General features: G+C 41.0%; 1 protein-coding gene across 4 annotated transcripts; it reads left to right on the top strand.

Moving 5' to 3' along the window:
- Nucleotides 1-70: 70 nt before the first annotated feature.
- On the top strand, nucleotides 71-19,939 carry lrrc9 (leucine rich repeat containing 9). Of its 4 annotated transcripts, XM_034575426.1 has the most exons (34): nucleotides 71-548; nucleotides 1,381-1,455; nucleotides 2,033-2,251; nucleotides 2,555-2,695; nucleotides 2,940-3,003; nucleotides 3,110-3,180; nucleotides 4,202-4,384; nucleotides 4,795-4,950; nucleotides 5,042-5,259; nucleotides 5,424-5,555; nucleotides 5,650-5,829; nucleotides 5,953-6,073; nucleotides 6,402-6,537; nucleotides 6,638-6,778; nucleotides 6,868-6,992; nucleotides 7,185-7,349; nucleotides 7,441-7,560; nucleotides 7,651-7,842; nucleotides 8,011-8,136; nucleotides 8,315-8,455; nucleotides 8,996-9,173; nucleotides 9,295-9,515; nucleotides 9,645-9,767; nucleotides 9,865-9,995; nucleotides 10,076-10,184; nucleotides 10,271-10,410; nucleotides 11,367-11,503; nucleotides 11,946-12,163; nucleotides 13,055-13,123; nucleotides 14,018-14,143; nucleotides 15,453-15,630; nucleotides 15,843-15,999; nucleotides 16,103-16,148; nucleotides 16,454-19,939. In XM_034575426.1, exons 2-33 carry the CDS (start codon nucleotides 1,399-1,401, stop codon nucleotides 16,134-16,136), a joined length of 4,509 nt encoding a protein of 1,502 aa, XP_034431317.1. In that variant the 5' UTR covers nucleotides 71-548; nucleotides 1,381-1,398; the 3' UTR covers nucleotides 16,137-16,148; nucleotides 16,454-19,939. The 4 variants fall into 4 exon arrangements, with proteins under 4 accessions (XP_034431317.1, XP_034431318.1, XP_034431319.1 ...); XM_034575427.1 differs by lacking the exon at nucleotides 16,454-19,939 and having other exon boundaries at nucleotides 71-514; nucleotides 1,392-1,455; nucleotides 16,103-16,447; XM_034575428.1 differs by lacking the exon at nucleotides 16,454-19,939 and having other exon boundaries at nucleotides 5,956-6,073; nucleotides 16,103-16,447.
- Nucleotides 19,940-20,455: the final 516 nt, after the last annotated feature.

The following is a 20,455-nucleotide window of genomic DNA, read 5'->3' as shown; positions in this document are numbered from 1 at the left end:
CCGACTGAGAGAGATCTGCTGGATTCAACTTCAAGGAAACAGAGAAATCAGAGAACACATGTTAATCAGTGACATCATGCGCTGTGGTAGATCGGCGTGATTAAATTAGCAGGATTTCTATCTCAATCATACGAGTGGAAAAGTGTGTCTGTGCCCGTGTGTGTGTTTTTTTTAAATTAATGTCTGACTTTTAAAAATAAACCACATTTTATGTATTTCTCTGTGATCCTCTGGTGAATCACCCAGCCGCGTGGCGCCCTCGTGCGGCGCTTCAAAGTACGACCAAGACCGCAAAAGTTCCAAGATGGCTCCCTATAGCAACCAGACTCCCCTGCCTGGCAACACACTGATGCCAAACATTGCTGCGCACCGATGGGCCCGAGACAGAGTTTGTTTTTAGAAGCAGGGGAGTCGTTTGTCCGGAGGGAAATGGTGTTCATTTTATTCTAATGTCAACATTGTCATTTACGTTAATACGGATTTTTCTTGGCACTTCATTGACGTGAGCTCACAGGTAAGGTATCTGTGCCCTGTGTTGCTAGACAGTAGCATAACTAGCCCTTTGATACACAAGCTATGGAAATCTCTTCTAATTCACAACATGGGTCAAAAATAATCCGTATTCATTACCTGTGTTATTTCATGTATGGCTGGGTACTTCAAACTTTGGTCTATTCTTTTATAGCTTATTCTTCCATCTTCATTTAGGAACAGGCTCCTTTGATGACATTAAATCTTCATCAAAGATAAAGGCTTCTTTGATGGTATAGAATTTTTCAATGTCATCAAAGGAGCCTTCTTCATTCAGGAGAGCTGGATTCCAAGACACACCCACAACTCTAGCTTGACCCTCTTAGAACATAGTCTAGGTCCTCAGCATCAGATATTTCAGACTCAGAATCAAGTCCAAGAATTGCCTCCTCATTTTCCTCATCCTGTTCTTCATGCAGCATCTTTATGACCATTTCAACCGTAAATCTGAAATGATTGCGACCAGCCATACTAACACTCTGGATAAAGAAAATCAAAAGCATATCAATCAGTCTATTTAGTATATACTGTTATATTTTGAGTTTTATTTTGTTGATCTAGCTATGGTTAGCCAGCCAGAAAAGAACAAACAAACAAACAATAAATAAAATAAAGATTTGGGATGATCAAAAACAAGCTAACTAGGGAATACTGAATGATGAATTTAATTCACTGCAAAGATATAGAAAATAAAAACTGAGCCAGGTCACTTTTGACCCGTGTTGTGTATCAAAAAGTTAGCATGGATGTGTGGAGTATAGTAGTTTAGCTAACTAGCCTCAGTCATTAGCAACAGGCAGCTCTCAGTAAGTAACTGTCAAAACTTTTCCTTTGCTTCCCTCAGTAGAGATTCCCGACAGGAACAACATGATGCTCAGTGAGAAACTAAAGCAGCGCTGTGACGAAGAGGTGATCAACGAACTGGTCAGTGTGAAGCTTTCACTCTTTTGCTTACAATCACAGATAATATTCAAGTTAATGTGCAGGTTTTAGCACCAATACTCTCTGCTACTAACGCCTCATTTCAACAGCTGATAGTTTTCACTGTATGTTTCAGATGTGTGAAGATTCCAGGTCATGGCATCTTCAGGAGTTGCACATGTGTACATAATAATATGGATATTAATAATGATAAAACTTTATTTCTGTAGCACTTATCTAAGTAAGGTTACAAAGTGATTTGCAAAATGTACGGTACTAAAACAACACAGATCAAAAAAAGACCAAACAAAAATAAGAAGGATAACATATAAGAACATATTTTAAAAAATCAGCATTAAAAGGCTTTCCTATAAAATATATTAAGCGATGATTTCAAAACAGGTGAAGTCTAATCTCAGGTGCTGTGCTGAGCTTTAAAATAATCTTAAAATCAATCCTAGATTTATGGGTAACAAGCCAGTCCAGTTGGCTGTGTACACATGTACAACTCCTGAAGACACTATATGTCTCTCCTTTCACTTTTTTAAAATGATAAATCATTATCATCATTATACAACAGTGTTTGGCCAATGGAGTGTCTTATGAAAAAATCGCCCAAGAAGGAGGCCACATCACCTCCCTGGAGATCTTCTTCTCTGGTTTCCCCCGCATGGTTGGCCTTTCTTTCTTCCCAAGGCTCACCCAGCTCACCATCGTGGGCCAGGACATTAATCAGATAGAAGGTTTGGAGTGTTGTCCTCTCCTCCGAGAGCTCTGGGTCATCCAGTGCCATCTGACAGTAAGTTTGATACACTGGTACGATTTCTAATAACAAATACTGACAGTAATAAAATGTAAAGCCTCGATTAACAAAGGTTTATATTGTGAAAGATTGAATCTTACTGTTTCACTGCAGCAGCTCTTAAACACCAAAGACTGTTAACACAATTTTACCCTCTGGCATTTTAAATAAACACTTGCATACGCTGACCATCATTTATGGTTCACAACCCGTAGTTGAATAAAAACAGTATCCTGAGTTAGTGAATTGTACAGCATAACACACCTAACAACATTTTGTCCCATCCTCTCTGTATTGCAGGAAATATCTGGACTAGAGAACTGTGCAAAACTGGAGAAACTCTATCTTTATGACAATGAAATCTGTGAAATCAAGAATTTAGATATGCAGATCAACCTAGAAATCCTGTGGCTCAACAGTAACTCCATAAGTCACATACAGGTTTGGACCGCATTTGTCTATGTCTGTCTGTCTGTCTGTCTGTCTGTCTGTCTGTCTGTCTGTGAGGTATTAACTTTTGCATTTACTTCCTAAATGTATTTATTTAATTAGCTAAATAAAACTGCATTTTATCAGTTACTTAATATGAGACATTTATATGAATGTGTATGCATGTTTTGTCAAAGGTGCACCCTCGCTGTTTTTGATCATCTGACTCTCAATGTGCGTTTTTTATTTTCTAAAGGGCCTGAACACGCTTCAAAACCTCAAAGAACTAAACCTTGCCGACAACATTATTGAAAAGATTGGTAGGTTAGAATCCTTTTTTATTTTCTTTGCTGAGTTTGATTGTGATTTTGTGAGCATTTTAAAAGAAAACACAAAATAATCAAATCATCTTCAACATCTTTTCAGGGCATAGCCTTGATCCTAATGTCGGCCTTCAAAATCTTAATCTATCCGGGAACGAGATTCGCTCTTTTAAGGTAAGATAAAAAACATAAATATGCCTTTGAAACTCCCCTAGTAAAAAGTTTCCATACTTATTTTGTCAAATCTTATTAAAATCCTTGGTCTGAAAAAGAGGGCATTTCTAAATTCTTGTGAAATGTTGAGGTCGTGGCCAGCTCAGATTTGTAATCATTTTTACAATGGGCTGGTCGCATGAGACCTTCATTGAGGTATTGAGCAGAATAATTTCACGTTTTGTCATTATTGATTCAATGATATACATTTATGATCATGACATGAATCTTACCACACCATGTAAGGCAGGGGTAGGTCGGTTATACATTTTCAACATTCTGCGACTGACACGCTCATGCAGAACATTCAGACTGGATCATCTTCTTCTTCAAGGTCAGCCTGATAGGGAACACAACATGTTTTGTGGCTCTAACTTTGATTGGATGAACACCTTAGATGATATTACTGCAATCCTCCTTTATTAAAGAATATTGTCATTTTCACACGGGTGTAAAGTATATTGCAACAGCTGTGGAGTCAAGGTGAAGTGTTCCTCAGTTTGTCAAAGTAGCTGTTCTTTTGCTCTAATGTGAGAATTGTCTAATATTTGGACTTTTTCAGTGTGCAGCAAACATGAGAGGGGCTGCAGACGGTTCCTGTCTCACCAACCACCAATTCAATTCAGCTTTTCATTGTATAGAAGTTATACTTTCTATACATGTTGTATGCGATTGTATCATTGCCTCTTTCTAATTCAACAGTATTTGGCCATTTATCTGATGGCATATGTAAAATAAAGGTCTCCATTTATATAGCTTCAGACAACCTACAAAAATCTCAGACAAATCCCTCAAATACGCAGATTAATAAATATATGAACTTTATATGTAATGTTTATATACGCTGTTAGTTTAAAAATGGGAAAAAGCTAATGGTAAAATTTGTGTAAAGGCTTTTTTATTCATCTTTTAGAACTAACCTGCTTAGGATGGACATTTACCTTGTCCTGTAACTTGCCTGTGTGCTCTGTGGTTGCAACAGGAGCTGACCCTGCTAGCCGGCTTACCCCATCTGAGAGAGCTAGCACTGAGGGACGCCACGTCCACCCCAAACCCAGTGTGTCTGCTGTGTAACTATGCAACACACATTCTGTACCACATGCCAGGCCTCCAGCGACTTGACACCTACGACGTCTCGAGCAAGCAAGTCAAGGAAGCTGCTGAGGTATTGAGGAGACGATCAGGACCCTTTACTCTGTTACACACTAGTGTAATTGACCTGATAATGAGTTGCACTGATTTACATCAGTTGCTAATGATTTACTGAAATAAACCTCAGGTTTCTTCAGAAATACGTTTTATGTCAAACATATTTATTATGTATTGTCTGTTCCAGTGTTTCAGTTGAGTTCAAATCTTTTTAGTTTTTCCTAAATTGAGCTTTTGCACATTTTATATCTCTGGTAACCTTAACTGAGATGTTGAGTAACAATTACAATGAGGTCTTATGGGTTAAAAAAATGCACATACATATAAAACCTATGTAATGCAGTTTTTACTTGTTGCATGTCTACATTTTTGTGGTCTGTTGGATTTTTTTAGCAAACAGTATAAGCTTGTACTTTTCTCTGTCAGTCCACAGTCTTGAAGAAAATGATGTACTACAACATGCGAGTACACACTGCTCAAAGGAACCTGGAAGAGACCCGGTTAAGTCTGATCGAGAGGAAGAAAACTCTGCTGCAGTTGCCTGAGGAATGTGTCAGGACACTAAGTCATTCCCTCAAAAATGTATGTAGAGTACAGTAAGTTATTAAGCTGACATCTCCAGCTGTAAAAGTGTAAAGTTAAGAGGGTTGTTGTCTCTTTTACACATCCCCAGCTTGAACGTGAGCTCTCCAAGGTGCTGACTGGTTGTAAGAAGTCTGCCTGCAAATTGGATGATGCACCAGGAGGACCGACCCACTTAGTGGATGGTTCATCCAACAGATGGGATCCAACCACTGACGTCAGCTGTGATCCCACCATGGAGCCAAAAATACTCATCAAGATGGAAGCACTGAGGGAGAGACTGACACTGTGGATGAAAAGGCTAAACGAGTTAGTTTGTAAACTTGGATTGATCTAAAGAGAGAATTTGACCAAACTTTATACAATTTAATATCACGCAGTACACTTTTTCTATATTTAAGTGTCTGAGTGTGAATTTAGTGATGAAACATGTTTCCAATGTTGAAAAATAATATTCCTTCTTTTATATTCAGGATTGAAGCTTGTCATGAGAGAGAGTTGGCTCAAGCCACACACATGATGGAATACACAGTCCAGTTTCTGTTGATGGAGCTTGAAACTGTTGGAAATATTCGATTAGAGGAGGGCGGCTCCACAGACCCTTGGTAATTATTTGGTATCATTATTTGTACCTACAACCATCATGTAATTTACTGTTAAAGAGATGAAGTTGACTTTTTTCTGCCGTGTCTGCAACAGGTTTAATTCCGCTTGCGACCTCCTCCTTTCCCGCTTCTCACACTCCGACTTCAGTGTTCACGGCATCACTGGCATTAAGGTTGATAGAGTTATCCGCATCTTCAACAGCGCCTTGAGGTTTCGCTTTGAGGACAAACTTCACAGCCTGCTAGTCAGCGAAGACACTCTTATCAATTCACAGTAAGTGAAACTGGACTGTGATGAATTTTTAAAAAACATTAACATTAGAGACATGTTGTTATATTATCGATCTACTACCAGGACCACCAGGTATCAGTGTAAATCTTATGTGAACCTTTTAAGCAGGATTTACAGAAATCGGCTGGACCACTTGTTCTACGCAGCTGACCCGGAAAAAAACTGTGAGATGGAAGACATTTTGTGCATTTTGGAGGAGGGCTTTAAATCGGCAGGACAATATAAGGTGTGTATACTGTTGTAATTGTTAGTTCAACACATCCCATTACCCAGAACATATCCCACTGAGCAAGAGAGAAATTAAAGATGGTACATAATAGTTTAGTCAACTGCTCTACAGTAAAACCTGTATAACTGAGACACTAAACAGCCTGTGCAAAAAATATATTCCCTCAACAATGTTTTTTTTAAGCAGAATGAGTAGAAGGAAGGTACATTTTAGTCTTAAGTTGCCAGGGAGACCAGAGTGCTGTACAACATCACAGAATAAATCATTTGTTACGTTATTTTCACAATTCGAATTCTGACTTTTTACCACGTTGAATTTGATTTAGACCTTTGGGAAAGAGTGTGGCATACCTTTATCCAACAGCTTGAGTGTGACTGAACAGCCCAGAATCGAACACACTCTGCGACAGGCCAGCCAACCTGACTCCAAGTACAGTGAGGATCCAGTCCCATTCAGGCACGGTGGGTTGGTTTATCTCACAGTACTGTATCCTTATATTGTCTATAGAAGACTATTTGATTTTCTTAAAAACTGAAATGCTTGTATTTTTTGGGCCTGTAGGTCAGATTATTATTTCCAAAGTGTACGTGGGTCACAGCATCCCTCTCCGAGAGGAAAATCCAGTAGACAAAATCAGCCTCCGTAGAGTCTGCTCTGTATATCGCAATGTGGACACTAAGCTCAGATCTGCAACGAGCGATGGTATGTGGCATATCAAAAGGCATGAAAAGAATTATTTCTCAGTCAGTAGTTGCACAGTGTCATCGTGTCTCTGTGTGTTTTTTATTCAGAGAGACCTCGCTCCTCCAGAACACACACTGGTCCTGAGTGCAGCCCCAGGCGGAGACAGTGGTTTGTGTTTGACCATGAACTCGTCTTGCCTAAGTACCTTGTATATTTTCAATATGTAACCAGGGTAAGTAATGAATTCATGTATTTATTTGAACACGTGAGATGCTGCATGTAGCATACATCCTCTCAGAATATTGTTATTATTCTCATTTTGTGTCTGCTGGTCGCACACTCTTTAGAAACGATTATAAAAGCTACATTTTAATAATTATGAACTTAACCAGCAGTTTACATGCTTTTGATATGTTATTATTAGAAACAAGAACAACCTGCATCGCTAGAACACAGCAAAGACAGAATCATTCTGGACAAGGAAGTCCTCAACATGGAACCTGTGCTTAAACCGCAGCCTAAGATGTTGAGCTTGGACGACAAAATTCTGCTTAATGTGGCCAGAGCTAACGTCCTGAGTCAGATCACTGTAAGTATGATGGGTTTTCACACAATGGCTTGATTTTGAAGCCAATTTGATGTACTAATATTAAAATATCTTTAATGTTCTGAATCTCCAGGTACTGAACCTTCATGGGAACAGTCTGAGCAAGATAAAGGAGATTTCCTGCCTCACGGCTCTGCGGCATCTCACCATCAGCTTCAATGAGTTCACACGCCTCGATGACATTTCTCACATGGTGGGAGTGATGATAGGAAAACATGCTATTGAGCTTAAAATAAACAGTGTGCCATGAAAAACCTCATCAATTATCGTTCCAATATCACAGCCTTACCTTGAGTCTTTGGATGCGAGCTTCAACCACCTGGTGACCCTCGAGGGGCTGAGGGGGCTGGGACAACTCAAGCAGCTCGATGTGCGGTGGAACCAGTTGACCAAAGCCAGACAAGATGCTGCAGTTTTAAGGAAACACACACCTGCTCTTCTGAAGCTTGACACCAGATACAACCCTTGGAAGAGAGTACGTGCTGGAACCTAAAAACATTAGCTGAAACTCAAAATCCTAATACAAAATCCATAATGAGTGGATAGTTTGTGCTGCAATGTTCTGTGCGTGACCTGAAATAACAGTTGTTGTTTCAGGCATCATGAGGAGGTGTATACAGTGAAGCTGTGTTTTTCCTTCCAGCTGGAGACGGCCAGAATGACCATACTGGGACGTCTAACAACACTCACACACCTTGATGATCTGATGGTCACAGAGGAGGAGGCTGCTGATGCTGTTGCCATGGCTGCAGATTCCAAAATTAACCAGGTGAGAATTTCACATATATTATTTTATGTATACAGACACTGAATGTTAATGTTTTATTTACTGGTCCTTGTTAAGGTTGTAATGGTTACATGCTCCAGTGATTATTTATTCTAAGTGAAAATCTATAAATGTAGAATTTACTGTGAATCACTCACGGCTGTTGACTCCCTGCTCTCAGGCATCTCTTCTGGCTCACTCGCGCACTAATACTGATCGTCCCCGAAGTCTCAGCCTGCTATCGACAGCTCAGCTCGTCTGTCTTCTCAATCCAGCACCCTGGGGGCTCAGCCAGCAGCTGGAGCCGGACTGGACAGCAATGGTGAGCTTCAGCACGTGGGTGTCTCCGTAAAGGAGTGTTTCTAAGTGCTATATGAAGGCAGCTGGACTTGCTTGAGGTACTTGAAGACATTTCATCTGAAAGACTACTTCAGTCTAACTGGGGAATCCCAGGTATCCTTGAGTTTCTCAACGACTCTCAAATTATTTACAGCTCAACAAGACGTTAAATGCTTAGGACTCCAAACTTAGATATACAATGACCTGGAGGACTGAGAATCGTCTCTATGATTTCTTAAAATGCATTTGTTAAGTTTTAATAAAATGCCTCCTCCAGGGAGTTTTCCCATTTTCTCTGTTCAAATTAGTCATGCAGAGTCAAAACTAATATTTATATAAGTTCTTCATCAGGTATATTCAAGAAAAAACGTACAAATAAACAACTCCACGTGCAACAGGCAACCTGTGACCTGCTTGGAACTGAAAGCAGGTCACAGGTTGTGACCTGCAAGTGTAATGTATGTTTTACAACTTTAATCATTTATGCATTTTAATTTGTTTATAACCTTACAATTTTGACCAGCTCACAACCCTGAACCTTGACAGCCAGAGGATTTCCAAGCTGATTAATCTGAATAAGCTGGTAAACCTGCGCTGGGCCTCCTTCAATGACAACGACATCTCTAAAGTGGAGGGACTGGAGAGTTGCCTGAAGCTGGAGGAGCTCTCCCTGAACAACAACAGCATCAGCACTTTCAGTGGTCAGTAACGCTGTCAACACCTTTATTATACAGTATATACATATATGTTGTGTGATGGTTGTTTCAGCCCCACAACACAGTCACCATCACTTTGTCTGTCTTTGCTCTTCTGTTTCTTTAGGCCTGTCAAAACTGCTTTGCCTAAATAAACTGAGTGTAGACGGGAATCAGCTCTCTAGACTGGATGCTTCAGTCCTCGATCAGCTGCCCAACCTGACCTTTCTGTCTGTGGAGAACAACTGCATCAGTTCCCTGTATGGCATCCAGAGGGTCAGCTCCCTGCTTGAACTCTATATTGGCAACAACCAGATCTCTTCATCACGAGACATCTACTATCTAAAGGCAAGAATTTATTAAACAAAAACGTATCCTTACCCGAAGACATGGGAGAGAAATAAGTGCTGAATGTGTCCGATTTTTCCTACATTCTTATTGTGTTGTTTTAACCCATCTACTGCATCTTACTTTCAGGGACTGTCCAACCTCATCATTCTGGATCTTTATGGGAATCCTCTAGTGGAGAAACTAGAGTACTACCGGATATATGTGGTGTTCCACGTGTCCTCGCTGAAAGCTCTGGACGGGATTGCAGTCGTACGTGCTAAAAACAGCAACCAATTCAACCTTTCACATCACAGTGATGATGACATAATTATAATTAGTGTTTTGCATGTGCTGTTGCTTTCTCAAGGAAGTTCTTGAGTCTGAAAGTGCAAAGGACATGTTTGGAGGAAGACTAACCTCGGACATGGTGGCAGAGAAGCTGGGCCACTCAAACTTCTCAGACATCACCTACCTCACTCTGCAGTCCTGCTCCATTAGGTAATAGCAAAGCACATGTCCAAAATTGAACATGATGGAATTGGACATTGACATAATGTGGTAATTTTTTCCCCTCACAGGAGTGTTGACCTCTCTCCAGTAGACATATTCATTGGCCTGCGCAGTGTCAACTTGGACCACAACAACCTCACCTCTTTTTCGGGCCTCGTTTACCTGCCGAACATCAAAGTAAAAATGACTCTCACTGAAAAATAAAGAAGCTGGCTCTAAATACAAATGAGTCAAGGACAAATACATTATTTTCTTCTTTGCAGGCTCTGTGTCTGAACAACAACCACATCGAGTCCATTCTACCCAGGCAGCGGACTCAGGCTCATCTGACAAACAGACAGATCCTCCACAGCAAAGTCCACTCCAGTGGTTACGGTCAGCAGAGTTCATCCAAAGGCAACAGGTAACACAGTTCTTATTTTAATTTCAAAACTGTTTATAGGCATGGCATCTGCACCAAATTGCACAAACTCATAAATATCAGTCCCCAAATAATATTAGATTTTTTGATCAAGATTCATTATCCCTAAGAAATTAAGGAAAATTAAAAAAAATGCCCTATCTCACAATGTCAAAGAAAACAAATCAAAATTCCTGGATTTGCTCCCTGATCAAGATCCGCACCAAAATGTAATATGTTCTTCATAGAGTTTCGTGGTAATACATTTATTAGTCTTTGCATATTCCTGCTAAATGACAGACAGACGCAGATGAATAACCTCCTTGGTGAAAGGTAATAATATAAAATAATTGATGGAATTGATGACCTAAATAAAATAAACAGTATAAAGTTATATAATTAATCAAGCTATAGAAACAGAAAAAACTAATAAGCAAATAAACATGGTAGCATTTTTTCACTATTTTGTATATTTTTACAAGGTTAGACTGTTGCTTATATAATATACATTTTGACTGAATGTGCAGACTGTAACCATTAGGGGGCAGTGCTGACCTGCCAATGGATGAACTGTCAGGACAGATCTTTGTTTCAGTTGCTGCCTGAGAATATAAACACAATCAAATTTAGTTTTTAACACAGTTTCAAGATATTTTAATCTGTTTCAAAAAACATAATATTATTATATCTGGAGATTTAAATATTAATTTGAAATACTACAAGTTTCTGGATTGTCAGTGTATTGTATGATATGATCTTTAAGTCGCATTTTCCTTTTGTGTAAAATCAGACCAAAGGCGATGTTGTGACAGGCTCGCTTTTGTTCGCCCGGCATGTGCTTGCCTTTATGTGGCCTGCACCTGTGAGGTCTGACTAGTTAAATGAGGCAGCGGGGGGGAGAAAGAGATGTTCATTTAACCACAGAGATTGCAGACTGTCATTCTGTTACTGTGTTTAAGGGAAACTGGGCCCACTGGCAGCCGGGAGCCACTGATGGGCAGCCTGGAGGTGCTGCATTTGAGTCACAATGGAATCTCCAGTTTGGCCAATCTGCAGCTCAGCAGGCTCACCAATCTTAAAGCCCTTTTCCTTCAAGGTATGTATGGTCCACGGACCAAGCCTCACTCACAAAGCCTGTTCACAGAACCTGTGAAAGGGCAAGCACTGAGAGCAGGGTCTCCCATTGACCTAAGGCCAGGTGGGTGATGAGACTGGAAGAAAGGAACCACTGACTTTCTTTTCAGCAGCTTTTGATGGGTTTTGATTGTGTTTTGTTTTGTTGGAATGATTTGTCCAACCGAGCTGACCCGACTTGTCCTTTTTTTTTTGCTTTTTGCTCAGAAACCGTTTGAAGCATTTCAGTGCTTTTTACACAAGCCGCAAAAACACCGGGCAAATGTTTATATAAGCTTAAAATGCTGCCTTTTATATTGTGTAGGCTGTGCGATCTACTCTTATATTTAATTTATATAAATATTGGACCATTATTGTTTTCACTGTGTTTCCCTTGTTGTGACATTTGTTTGCTCCCTCCCTAGGCAATGACATCAGCCAGGTGGAAGGGTTGGAGGGGCTTCGCCATCTCAGAGAACTTGTCCTAGACAGGAACCGCATCAAATCTCTGGCCGAGAACTCTTTCATCGCCCAGAACGTTCTGCTGGAGCTGCGCCTCGAAGAGAACCGCATCCGGGAGCTCAACCATCTCGATCCTTTGACCGAGCTCCGCAAGCTGTTTCTTGGCATGAACAAGCTGCAGGTATACTCGTCTCAGCAACTGTTGCCTCCTAACATGCTGAATATTTTAATGTTCATATTCATTTTTAATCAAACTGCATATTCAGATTTTTCAATTAAAATTTTGCCTGAATGACTCACTCCAGAGTGATTTCCTGAGGTGACCACCAAGGTCACAGTTCGCGTTTGTGTAGTTTTTGATTTAACACTAACTTTTGCTGATTGGTTCTTATGCAAAACGCGTAAGAACTTAAACACGAGATGTTTAAGAATGTGTTTTATTCAACGTACAGCAGAATTACTTTTTTCTGCATTTGTAAGATGTGAAGTATAGCAATCATAAGTCATTACCACCCCACTGTGCCACGCGAAGGGTAGCATTAAGAAGAATCAAGTTTGATTCAAGGTCAGGGCACTGTGTATGAAGACCGGGGAAAACAATCAGCACAACGTGTAATCAGCATCTCAGTCTGCATCTCCCTCTCACCCGGGGTGAGTGATTTGCACTTTAGTTGCGAGTTCTCCCTCTTCCCTATACCTCCTTAATGTTTTCATGCATTCAATTAAGACATAAAATACAGCAATCATCCCAGCGCTGCAGTCCTCACAGGGGGCGCATCTTTGAATCGCAGCCAAATCCAAGCATAAACCTGGGAACAAGAGGAAACACCCCCATGCCCATGTTGTGTGGCCAAATTCTCTCATGAGATTAACGAGAGCTCACACATGTAATCTCTCCCATCAGCTGCTTCCGTCCTCCCCTTCACCAAAATTATGAAAGGTTGAACCCTGATGCATATGTCTCTGTTATCAACACGCAGCCGGCTGCAAACAGCGAGAATTAAAAATGAAATGTGGGTTTAGGGTTATGAAGAACAACCTAAAATAATCTTTGTTTCTCTGCTTTTTTTAGGATGTCACAGAGCTCGACAAACTAGAGGTTCTTCCATCGCTGACAGAGCTCTCAGTTGTTGGAAATCCTGTAAGTGTTATAAGTGTGTGCACATTAAACAAGTTACACAGTTAAACAGTTAGATGTTTTGAACTGGTAAAGATTATGATGGAGGGTTATTTTGCTTCAGTGATTTTGGACAATGATGTGAATCCACTAGCTGTTTGTCTTGAATTCCTTCAAACACATTACCAACAGCATCACTTGTACAATTCTAAACACTAACCCAGGAGAACTCTGTGGTTCCAAATTAAGCAATTACATGATGGGCCGTCTGCTGTGCTTCAAACTGACCGGCATCAGAGACAAATCCATTGACCAAATGGCAGGCCGCTATTGGCCCGGTTACATCACCCATCTGGAGCTCATGGATCAGGCCGGAGCCGAGTGTGCAGCTCCCTATCGTCCATAGGGCCATGCTCAGCTGTTGTAGCCTCTTTACCGCTCGGGCCCATCCCCCTTCTCTTCCCATAGGGGGGGTTTAATCCTGCCTTCGGGTAGAGGGTGAACGCCAACAGCCACCCTGGAGACAATACCTCCTGCTGTTGACCACATGAGATTGTTACTTCACCCATGTTCCCTAGCCAAAGTCCTTTCCACTGGGCATCTATTGGCACGCTCTCATAACTTAATCATAGCAGCAGTGTCCTGCAGGAACATACAGTTCTGTAAGTGGACAGGCTGGATTTGTACCCTGGCCAGAGGGTCCCCGCAGCTGGGCAGAAAACTGTCTGCTCCTGTCTGGGTCACTAGAAAGGCTGCTGGGAACATGATAACTATATTGCAATCCACATGGCATCATATTTATCCCAGATGTCACAGGCAGTCTTCAGTCAGGCTCCAATATGAACATTTTCAAATGCGAGTTAATGTCAGTGTAATTTATAACTTGTAGTTTTATCTAATAAGTTTTTGTTCTCGCAGGTGGCCCGCAAGTCTCTCCACAGAGCACCAGTGGTACTTCATCTGTCCCAGCTGCAGGTCCTGGATGGAGTGATGGTCACTCTGGAGGAAAGGACCAGGGCTGAGCTCCTCAGTTGTGATCCATCAGTAAGAACTGAGCACATCCTCCGTACTCTCTCAGAAACAATGACACACACAAATATATACAGACATACACAACAGGGTCATAGCTACCATTGAAACAGAACTACAATACAATTACACTAGTGCAACCTTCAGTTCATCTTCTCTCTTCAGGGTTCCTAGTGAAGGATGTATTATGGGGACTTTTTTAATTCCTCACATTTACAACTCAAAACTGCCACAGCACGATCTCAGTCGGTCCTGCTTGACACCGAGCAGCTTTACTGGAGCAGTTGGGGTTAAAGGCCTGTTTCTTGACCCCATTGTTGATCAGACTTACTCCTGCTGGTCTGGGGACTGAACTGAGAACCTTCCAGTCAAGTACAAGTTTGTTTCTTTGACCTCAAGACCACTTCTGCTTGAATGAAGATGGTTTAGGAAAACTCATACAATGAGGTGAAAGCTTAGTTTTCAGGAATAGGATCTGTTATCCCCACACTATACTACTTTACTTCAATCATGACTGAACTACAAAGGAACAAAGGCTTTGCTTATATATAATCCCATAATGGGCCCGATCATGTAAACTGTAGTCCAGCTGAACCAAACAAAAACGAAAACAACCAAACAGCAGCAACCAAAAAGGGGGGAAAGCCTGGATCAAACTCTTTCAGTCTGACTGATCTGATGTTCATGTAATGAGAGACCAGGGCAGTAATTCTCCTGCAGCTCTGAATTAAAAGCAGCCTAAGCCCTGCTGGCATCATCCTGCTGATTAGATGAAATGTGCCCAGCCGATAACGCACCAGTGGATTTACCCCCTATTAGCCAGGTCAACATGACCCCCTCTGCTTGTTAATCGTACATGTGGAAATGACAGAGCAGAGATCAAGGGTTTTCTCATTAAAAACACACAAGACCTCCACTTATTGAATCCCGTAACCGCCATCTCACTTGTCACTCTCGGTCTATGGCGGTGACTGCTTTTGTTTGAATTTGAGCATTGTTATTGATGAGTGGTAATTACTATTCCCCCCGTAAGATGTTTATACATGTGGAACAACAAGCAATCGAATCACCAATCCCCTGCCAAGTGTGTGAGTGGAGTGGACACACCGCAGTCACACAGGCAGCTACAGAAGGGTGGAGAAAACAGTTATAATTAGGATGCAAATGTTAGTGAGGTCGAAGAGTTTGCCCTGGAGGCGCTTAAGAAATCATCTTTACACATTATGTAAATATTTGCTGTTTTTCATTGTATCCTGTCTTATAGGATTACTTGTTTCTTTCTTATGCTCCCTGTTTAATATTTCTCCAACGGCTGTGCTCTCAGTACCCTGGAGCCTCTCTCCCTCCCGCTGAGTTAAACCTACCTGGACTGCTCCCCCTCGTGCCTCGAAACCCCCCTCTACGAGCAATAAGTATAAGTGGAGGACCGCAGAGCGTCATGTATGGGCACGATATCCAGTCGAGTAACACGGATGAAGCCCCGTCTCATCAAACATACAAGTGTGAGTGTGATAAGAGTTTTTGAACTGATAGAATTTTACATTACACTACACTGTGTCTATAGGACGTGATGAAATGAAAGGAGAGTTGTGTTTCTTAGGAGCTCTAGTAAAAGCAGAAAGATTGATTTTCATTATCGACATACGCCAGATAACTGTTCTGTGTTTAGTCGAGCACTGGCTTGACTCTCTTGGTTTTATTTTCCAATTATCAGACAAGAGGCGAAAGCAGAGTTATCCTGCTCGAAGCACACAAACGGACATTAACTTCAGACACATCAGAGGAACAGGAAGCACCCTGCCAACCACAGGTCTACTGTCTGATGGGAACAGACTTTTTGACCCATATTACAACCAGGAGCAAGAAAGCAGGTTATTGATTCTAGAGATTATAATTATATTCCTTTAAAATGCAAATGATCAGTTCAAAAGATTTTGGGAAAGAGTAACTGTTTCCGAACTTGTTTTATTCCAGATTCCCAAATGGTGGTAAACCTCCACCCATGTAGCATCCAGAGGAGGTAACAGCCTGGAACAACCGTGACTGTGGCCTGGTGATATACTGTGATTGCTAGCATGGAATGCAGGGCATTGTGTTTTTATAAGTTTTCCTTTTTTTTCCTACATACCTTTATATATTGAACTAGAGTGGCAAACAATAGAGTGCTTATCTCCGTCAAGGCCATACAGTCCTCTTATGAAACCACATTTAATTCACTCACTTCACTGGATCCGGATTTGATTTGAATCTGTGCTAAATTGGACACACACATAAATATCAGTCCCCTAAACATGCCTGATTTTTTTCCTTGCTCCGCCCCCTCAGCCAGATCCACACCAAAATGGAATGAGTTCCTCCCTGACTCATACTACATCCGCCCACCAGGTTTTGTGTTAATCCGTCCAGGAGTTTTTTTGAGAACATAACCTCCTTGGTGGAGGTAATGAGGACATGGTCTTTGGAAAAGGCAATAAATTACTCTATGAACTTCAAACTAAAAGCAATTTACATGTTAATAAATCTTCTTTGCTGTTTGTTTAAAACAAAACTTCCTTTGGTTTAAACACAATGACACTACTTGAAAGGAACATGTATTGCATTCCTTTTCCAACGCATTTATAACGACTGATTTTATTTTCCCTCCACGCAAATGGATCACTAACCATGGTAATCTGAGGATGAGAGGTTTTGGCGTCATTTCCACCGCTATCCAGTCCTTGGCCCCAAACGAGTAAAAAAACACCCACAGATGTACGGGCGTGTGAGGCTGGCATGCTGTGTCCATCAGGTCAAACGCATCCCCAACAAGTGGGATAATCCAGCTTTAGCACACCTCTCTGTGGACAATAATCTGCAGTCACTCAGATAAAGATGTTATCTTGAATGAGGTCCAAATGGATTTCAGAGAACTGTCGGTTTCATCACGTTAGCCTCTTTTCAGAGAGCTCACCGCAGCTTCGCCCGTAATAGACAAATCTTGTGTGTTGTAACTGCAAATAAACCTCCTCCGCTTGATATGTATGATGTTAGTTCTGCTGCTGAACATGAGAACGTAATCCTCCCTGTCTTCCTGTCAGTTTAACCCAGTGGGCCTGTAGTTAACAGTCTGAGCTTTAAATGTGGAGGAGGCAGTCTATATGAAGTGATATGAAACCTTTACATTCTGGGAGAAGAGATTTATATAGGATATATTCTCCCATCCATTACCTTAGGCATAAATAATATGACGCAGAGAACGATGCAGAACTCTGTTATATGCTTAAAGAATATCTAGTAAAGTTAAATTATTATTTATTTTACTTTAGACCTGTGGTTTTTCATAGCATGTGCTCAATAGAAAAGATATAACAGAGTCAAGACTTGGGGAAGACGTGGCCCTGCAAACCCAAAGGCTTGAGCAGCAACATTTCCTTCCTCCAACCCCAGCTTTGGAGTTTATGCTTTTGTGACCTCAGTGCGACCACTAGGTGTCCTCAGAGCTCCATTAGCTCTCCCTCTAAGACTCAATCAGTCCTTGAATGAATTCACCACCTGCCTGTGCTGCAGGTAGTCATTTCTCAGCAGAGGAGGGATACATACATGTGGATGCTTCAGATTTGTGTTTTTGCGGAACATGTGAGGCAGCTCGCAGCAGCAAAAGTGAAAAGCTCTCCCCAAACAAGCTCCTCTAATGCATGTACTTAACTTCACTTAATTTGTGTTAATTCCCAGCACTAAGCAGGGCTAATGACAGTGCAAGTGAGTGCACTGTCATTACTGTGCTCTGCCTGACATCAAATGGCAGCTGATGGACTCACACTGGAAAAAAAGACACTCTAATGCACAGATTTGGGGGCTCAGTGCGAGTACTCTAATGCATTAGGTATTGCGAAGGATAATTACACATTTTATATTTGTGTACAGGATGTGCAGTATGGATATGTCAGAAGTCTGTTTGTCAGAAGCTGTTTTCAATGCAAATGTATTTCCGCGTGTGTTGTAAGCTTATAGCGAACATACCACTTCATACAGTATGTTTCTCTTTGCATATCTGTCCGTATTTTTAACATTAAAATGACATTAGCATAAAGATTGTGAATTATTCATCAGTTCTGAGTGAACCCAGATGCACCTCTCTCTCTCTCTCTCTGTCTATCCCCCCCCGCTCCTCCATGTGAGTAGACCACATGGTTCGTAGCTGGTTTAATGGGATGGAATGTGACAGGTTATGTTTTCATCTGCCTGATATGGAGCCCGACTCAGGCGGGAGGGAGCAAGAGACAGACGGAGAGAGGGATGGAGAGGGGGCAGAGAGAGTTGGTCTCCACAGTTGTATTTGGGAATCATACTTTGACATGTTTGTGCTTGTTGAGAATCAGTCATAGATGATACCCCTCCCCGTCAGCACACAAACACACACACACACACATGCACATGCTCAGTATGGGGCCATTACTGCTGGTCCACTAACCCCCTACATTTGCTGTGTCTGTGCATTCAGAGCACCATTAGTCCAAGACTCTGTGAATAATTGCTGAATGGACCATGTTTTCACTGCTATCTACTCAGGTTCCAGTGTTGGGGGTTGATGTGGGGGTGAAGTGAGAGGGATGAGGAAACTGATTGATGTTTGATCCCGACAGATAACGCTGCATCTTGTGCAATGTTTATCCAAGCATTATGCACAGTATGCCCGATGCATGAACGCCATTAAACTCCATATGCATTGCACATTTACCAGCTTCTATTAACTTTAGAAGTGCTTCCATACAGAGCTTACAATTGTACCATCACTTGATTTGGAAGTGATGTTATAAAAATTAAATCACTCCACATTTGCCTGCTGTAGGCCGCCATAAAAACATAAATTGTTTAGTTTTCAAAAGGTGCTAATGCCCCGAGTTCATTTTTCATCGTCTGTTCAGGAGCAGTGTTGCCTTATTGCTCGTCCTGAGATCTGTTATTGAGTTATCATTGCTGCTCGTCGTTTTCCTGTAAATTGTTTCCCGTGAGGTTTTAGATTTAGATTAAAGAGCGAATGGAGTGAGAGCGAAAATACAGATAAAAGAATGGAGTGAGCGTGACAATTTGATTGAAAAAAAGCTTTTATTTCGTGCAAACATTTTAGTTTGTAGCGCACGCCTCACAGAAGCAATAAATCTTGACTGCTACTCATTTCTGGACTTTCATGTGATTTATCTCATTATTGAGCTTGTGTGTCATTTATCACATTATTTCAATCGCACAAAGTGTGTTTGCTGGGTTAAAATAGGATAACACAATAACAGAACAACAGATGAATACCCACCTAGTAAATTTAACAGGAATCAATTTTCAGAGACTGTCAGATTAATATGGTATTAGCCTCTTATTTCATGATATTTGCGTTTGTGTCTCTCCGTTAATGACGTGGATGTCTTATTTCAAGTAGATGTTCTTCATCAGATGGCTGTAATAAAAGTGGAGCGATTGGTTGTAAATAAGTGGTGCTATGGGGGATTACATGGTACAGTACATGTTGTCGTGACTGACAGGCTTTTCTGTTTCAATGGTTTATTGTGTCCTACACGGAGCAGAAATTGCTTTTTCACGATGAGAAGGAAACACAACTTCCTGTTCGCCCTTATCCCCTCAGCCTCAGCGAAGAATAACAACAACAACAATTTAATCTCCTTTGCAGCAGATTATTATCTTTCTTTGTGTTGATATTGTGGCCTTTTTAGTTGATCACTTCATGATCCTCCTTTCTGTGCTCCTTCTGTCCACGTAAATCAACCTTTTGAGGCAGGCACTTGACCACAATCACTTTCATCATGTTAAAATAATAAAATACTTGTAGGATTTGCCCTTGTTGCTCCTTTTGTACCAAGAACACAATAACAAGAATTTAGGATGTAATATTAATATTAATATTACTAATCCTTTGACAGTTTTTGGGGTTGAATGGGTGCATTATATTCAGGGTTCAGGGAGATACTCGGCAAATGCCAAAATAATATTTACCAAAAAGAGAAAAGACTACTACTTTTGATCTGATATTTGATGTATTGCAAAGACTGATGATGTTTTTATTGTTAGGTTGAAAACAAGTAGGGATGGTGATTTTGTATTAATGTGGTTTTCAGTCTAACGTACCCGACAATAATATCTAGTGGGTCGCCTACACATCATTTAATCTTTTAGCGAGGCAGTGGGAGGAACAATCGGAAACTAATATATCAGATACAAATTGGCAGACTGCAAACACATTGGTACACCCATCATCGATATATATATCAGGTATTGGTTGTTGCAGTTTAAGTTTCTGCACAGGTTACATTTATCTGTGAGTAAATTGGTCAAACTCCA

The sequence above is a fragment of the Hippoglossus hippoglossus genome, chromosome 22 (genome assembly GCF_009819705.1).
Source record: "Hippoglossus hippoglossus isolate fHipHip1 chromosome 22, fHipHip1.pri, whole genome shotgun sequence".
NCBI lineage: Eukaryota > Metazoa > Chordata > Actinopteri > Pleuronectiformes > Pleuronectidae > Hippoglossus > Hippoglossus hippoglossus.
Note: the sequence above shows the minus strand (reverse complement) of the source record. Positions and strands in the feature narration are given on the sequence as shown.

What these genes read in the sequence shown, in the direction of transcription:
- lrrc9 (XM_034575426.1), top strand. Translation starts at nt 1,399, where the DNA reads ATGATGCTCAGTGAGAAACTAAAGCAGCGCTGTGACGAAGAGGTGATC. An exon ending in ACTCCATAAGTCACATACAG is followed by an intron (nt 2,696 to 2,939) that starts GTTTGGACCGCA and finishes TATTTTCTAAAG; the next exon opens with GGCCTGAACACGCTTCAAAA. An exon ending in TTTACCTGCCGAACATCAAA is followed by an intron (nt 10,185 to 10,270) that starts GTAAAAATGACT and finishes TCTTCTTTGCAG; the next exon opens with GCTCTGTGTCTGAACAACAA.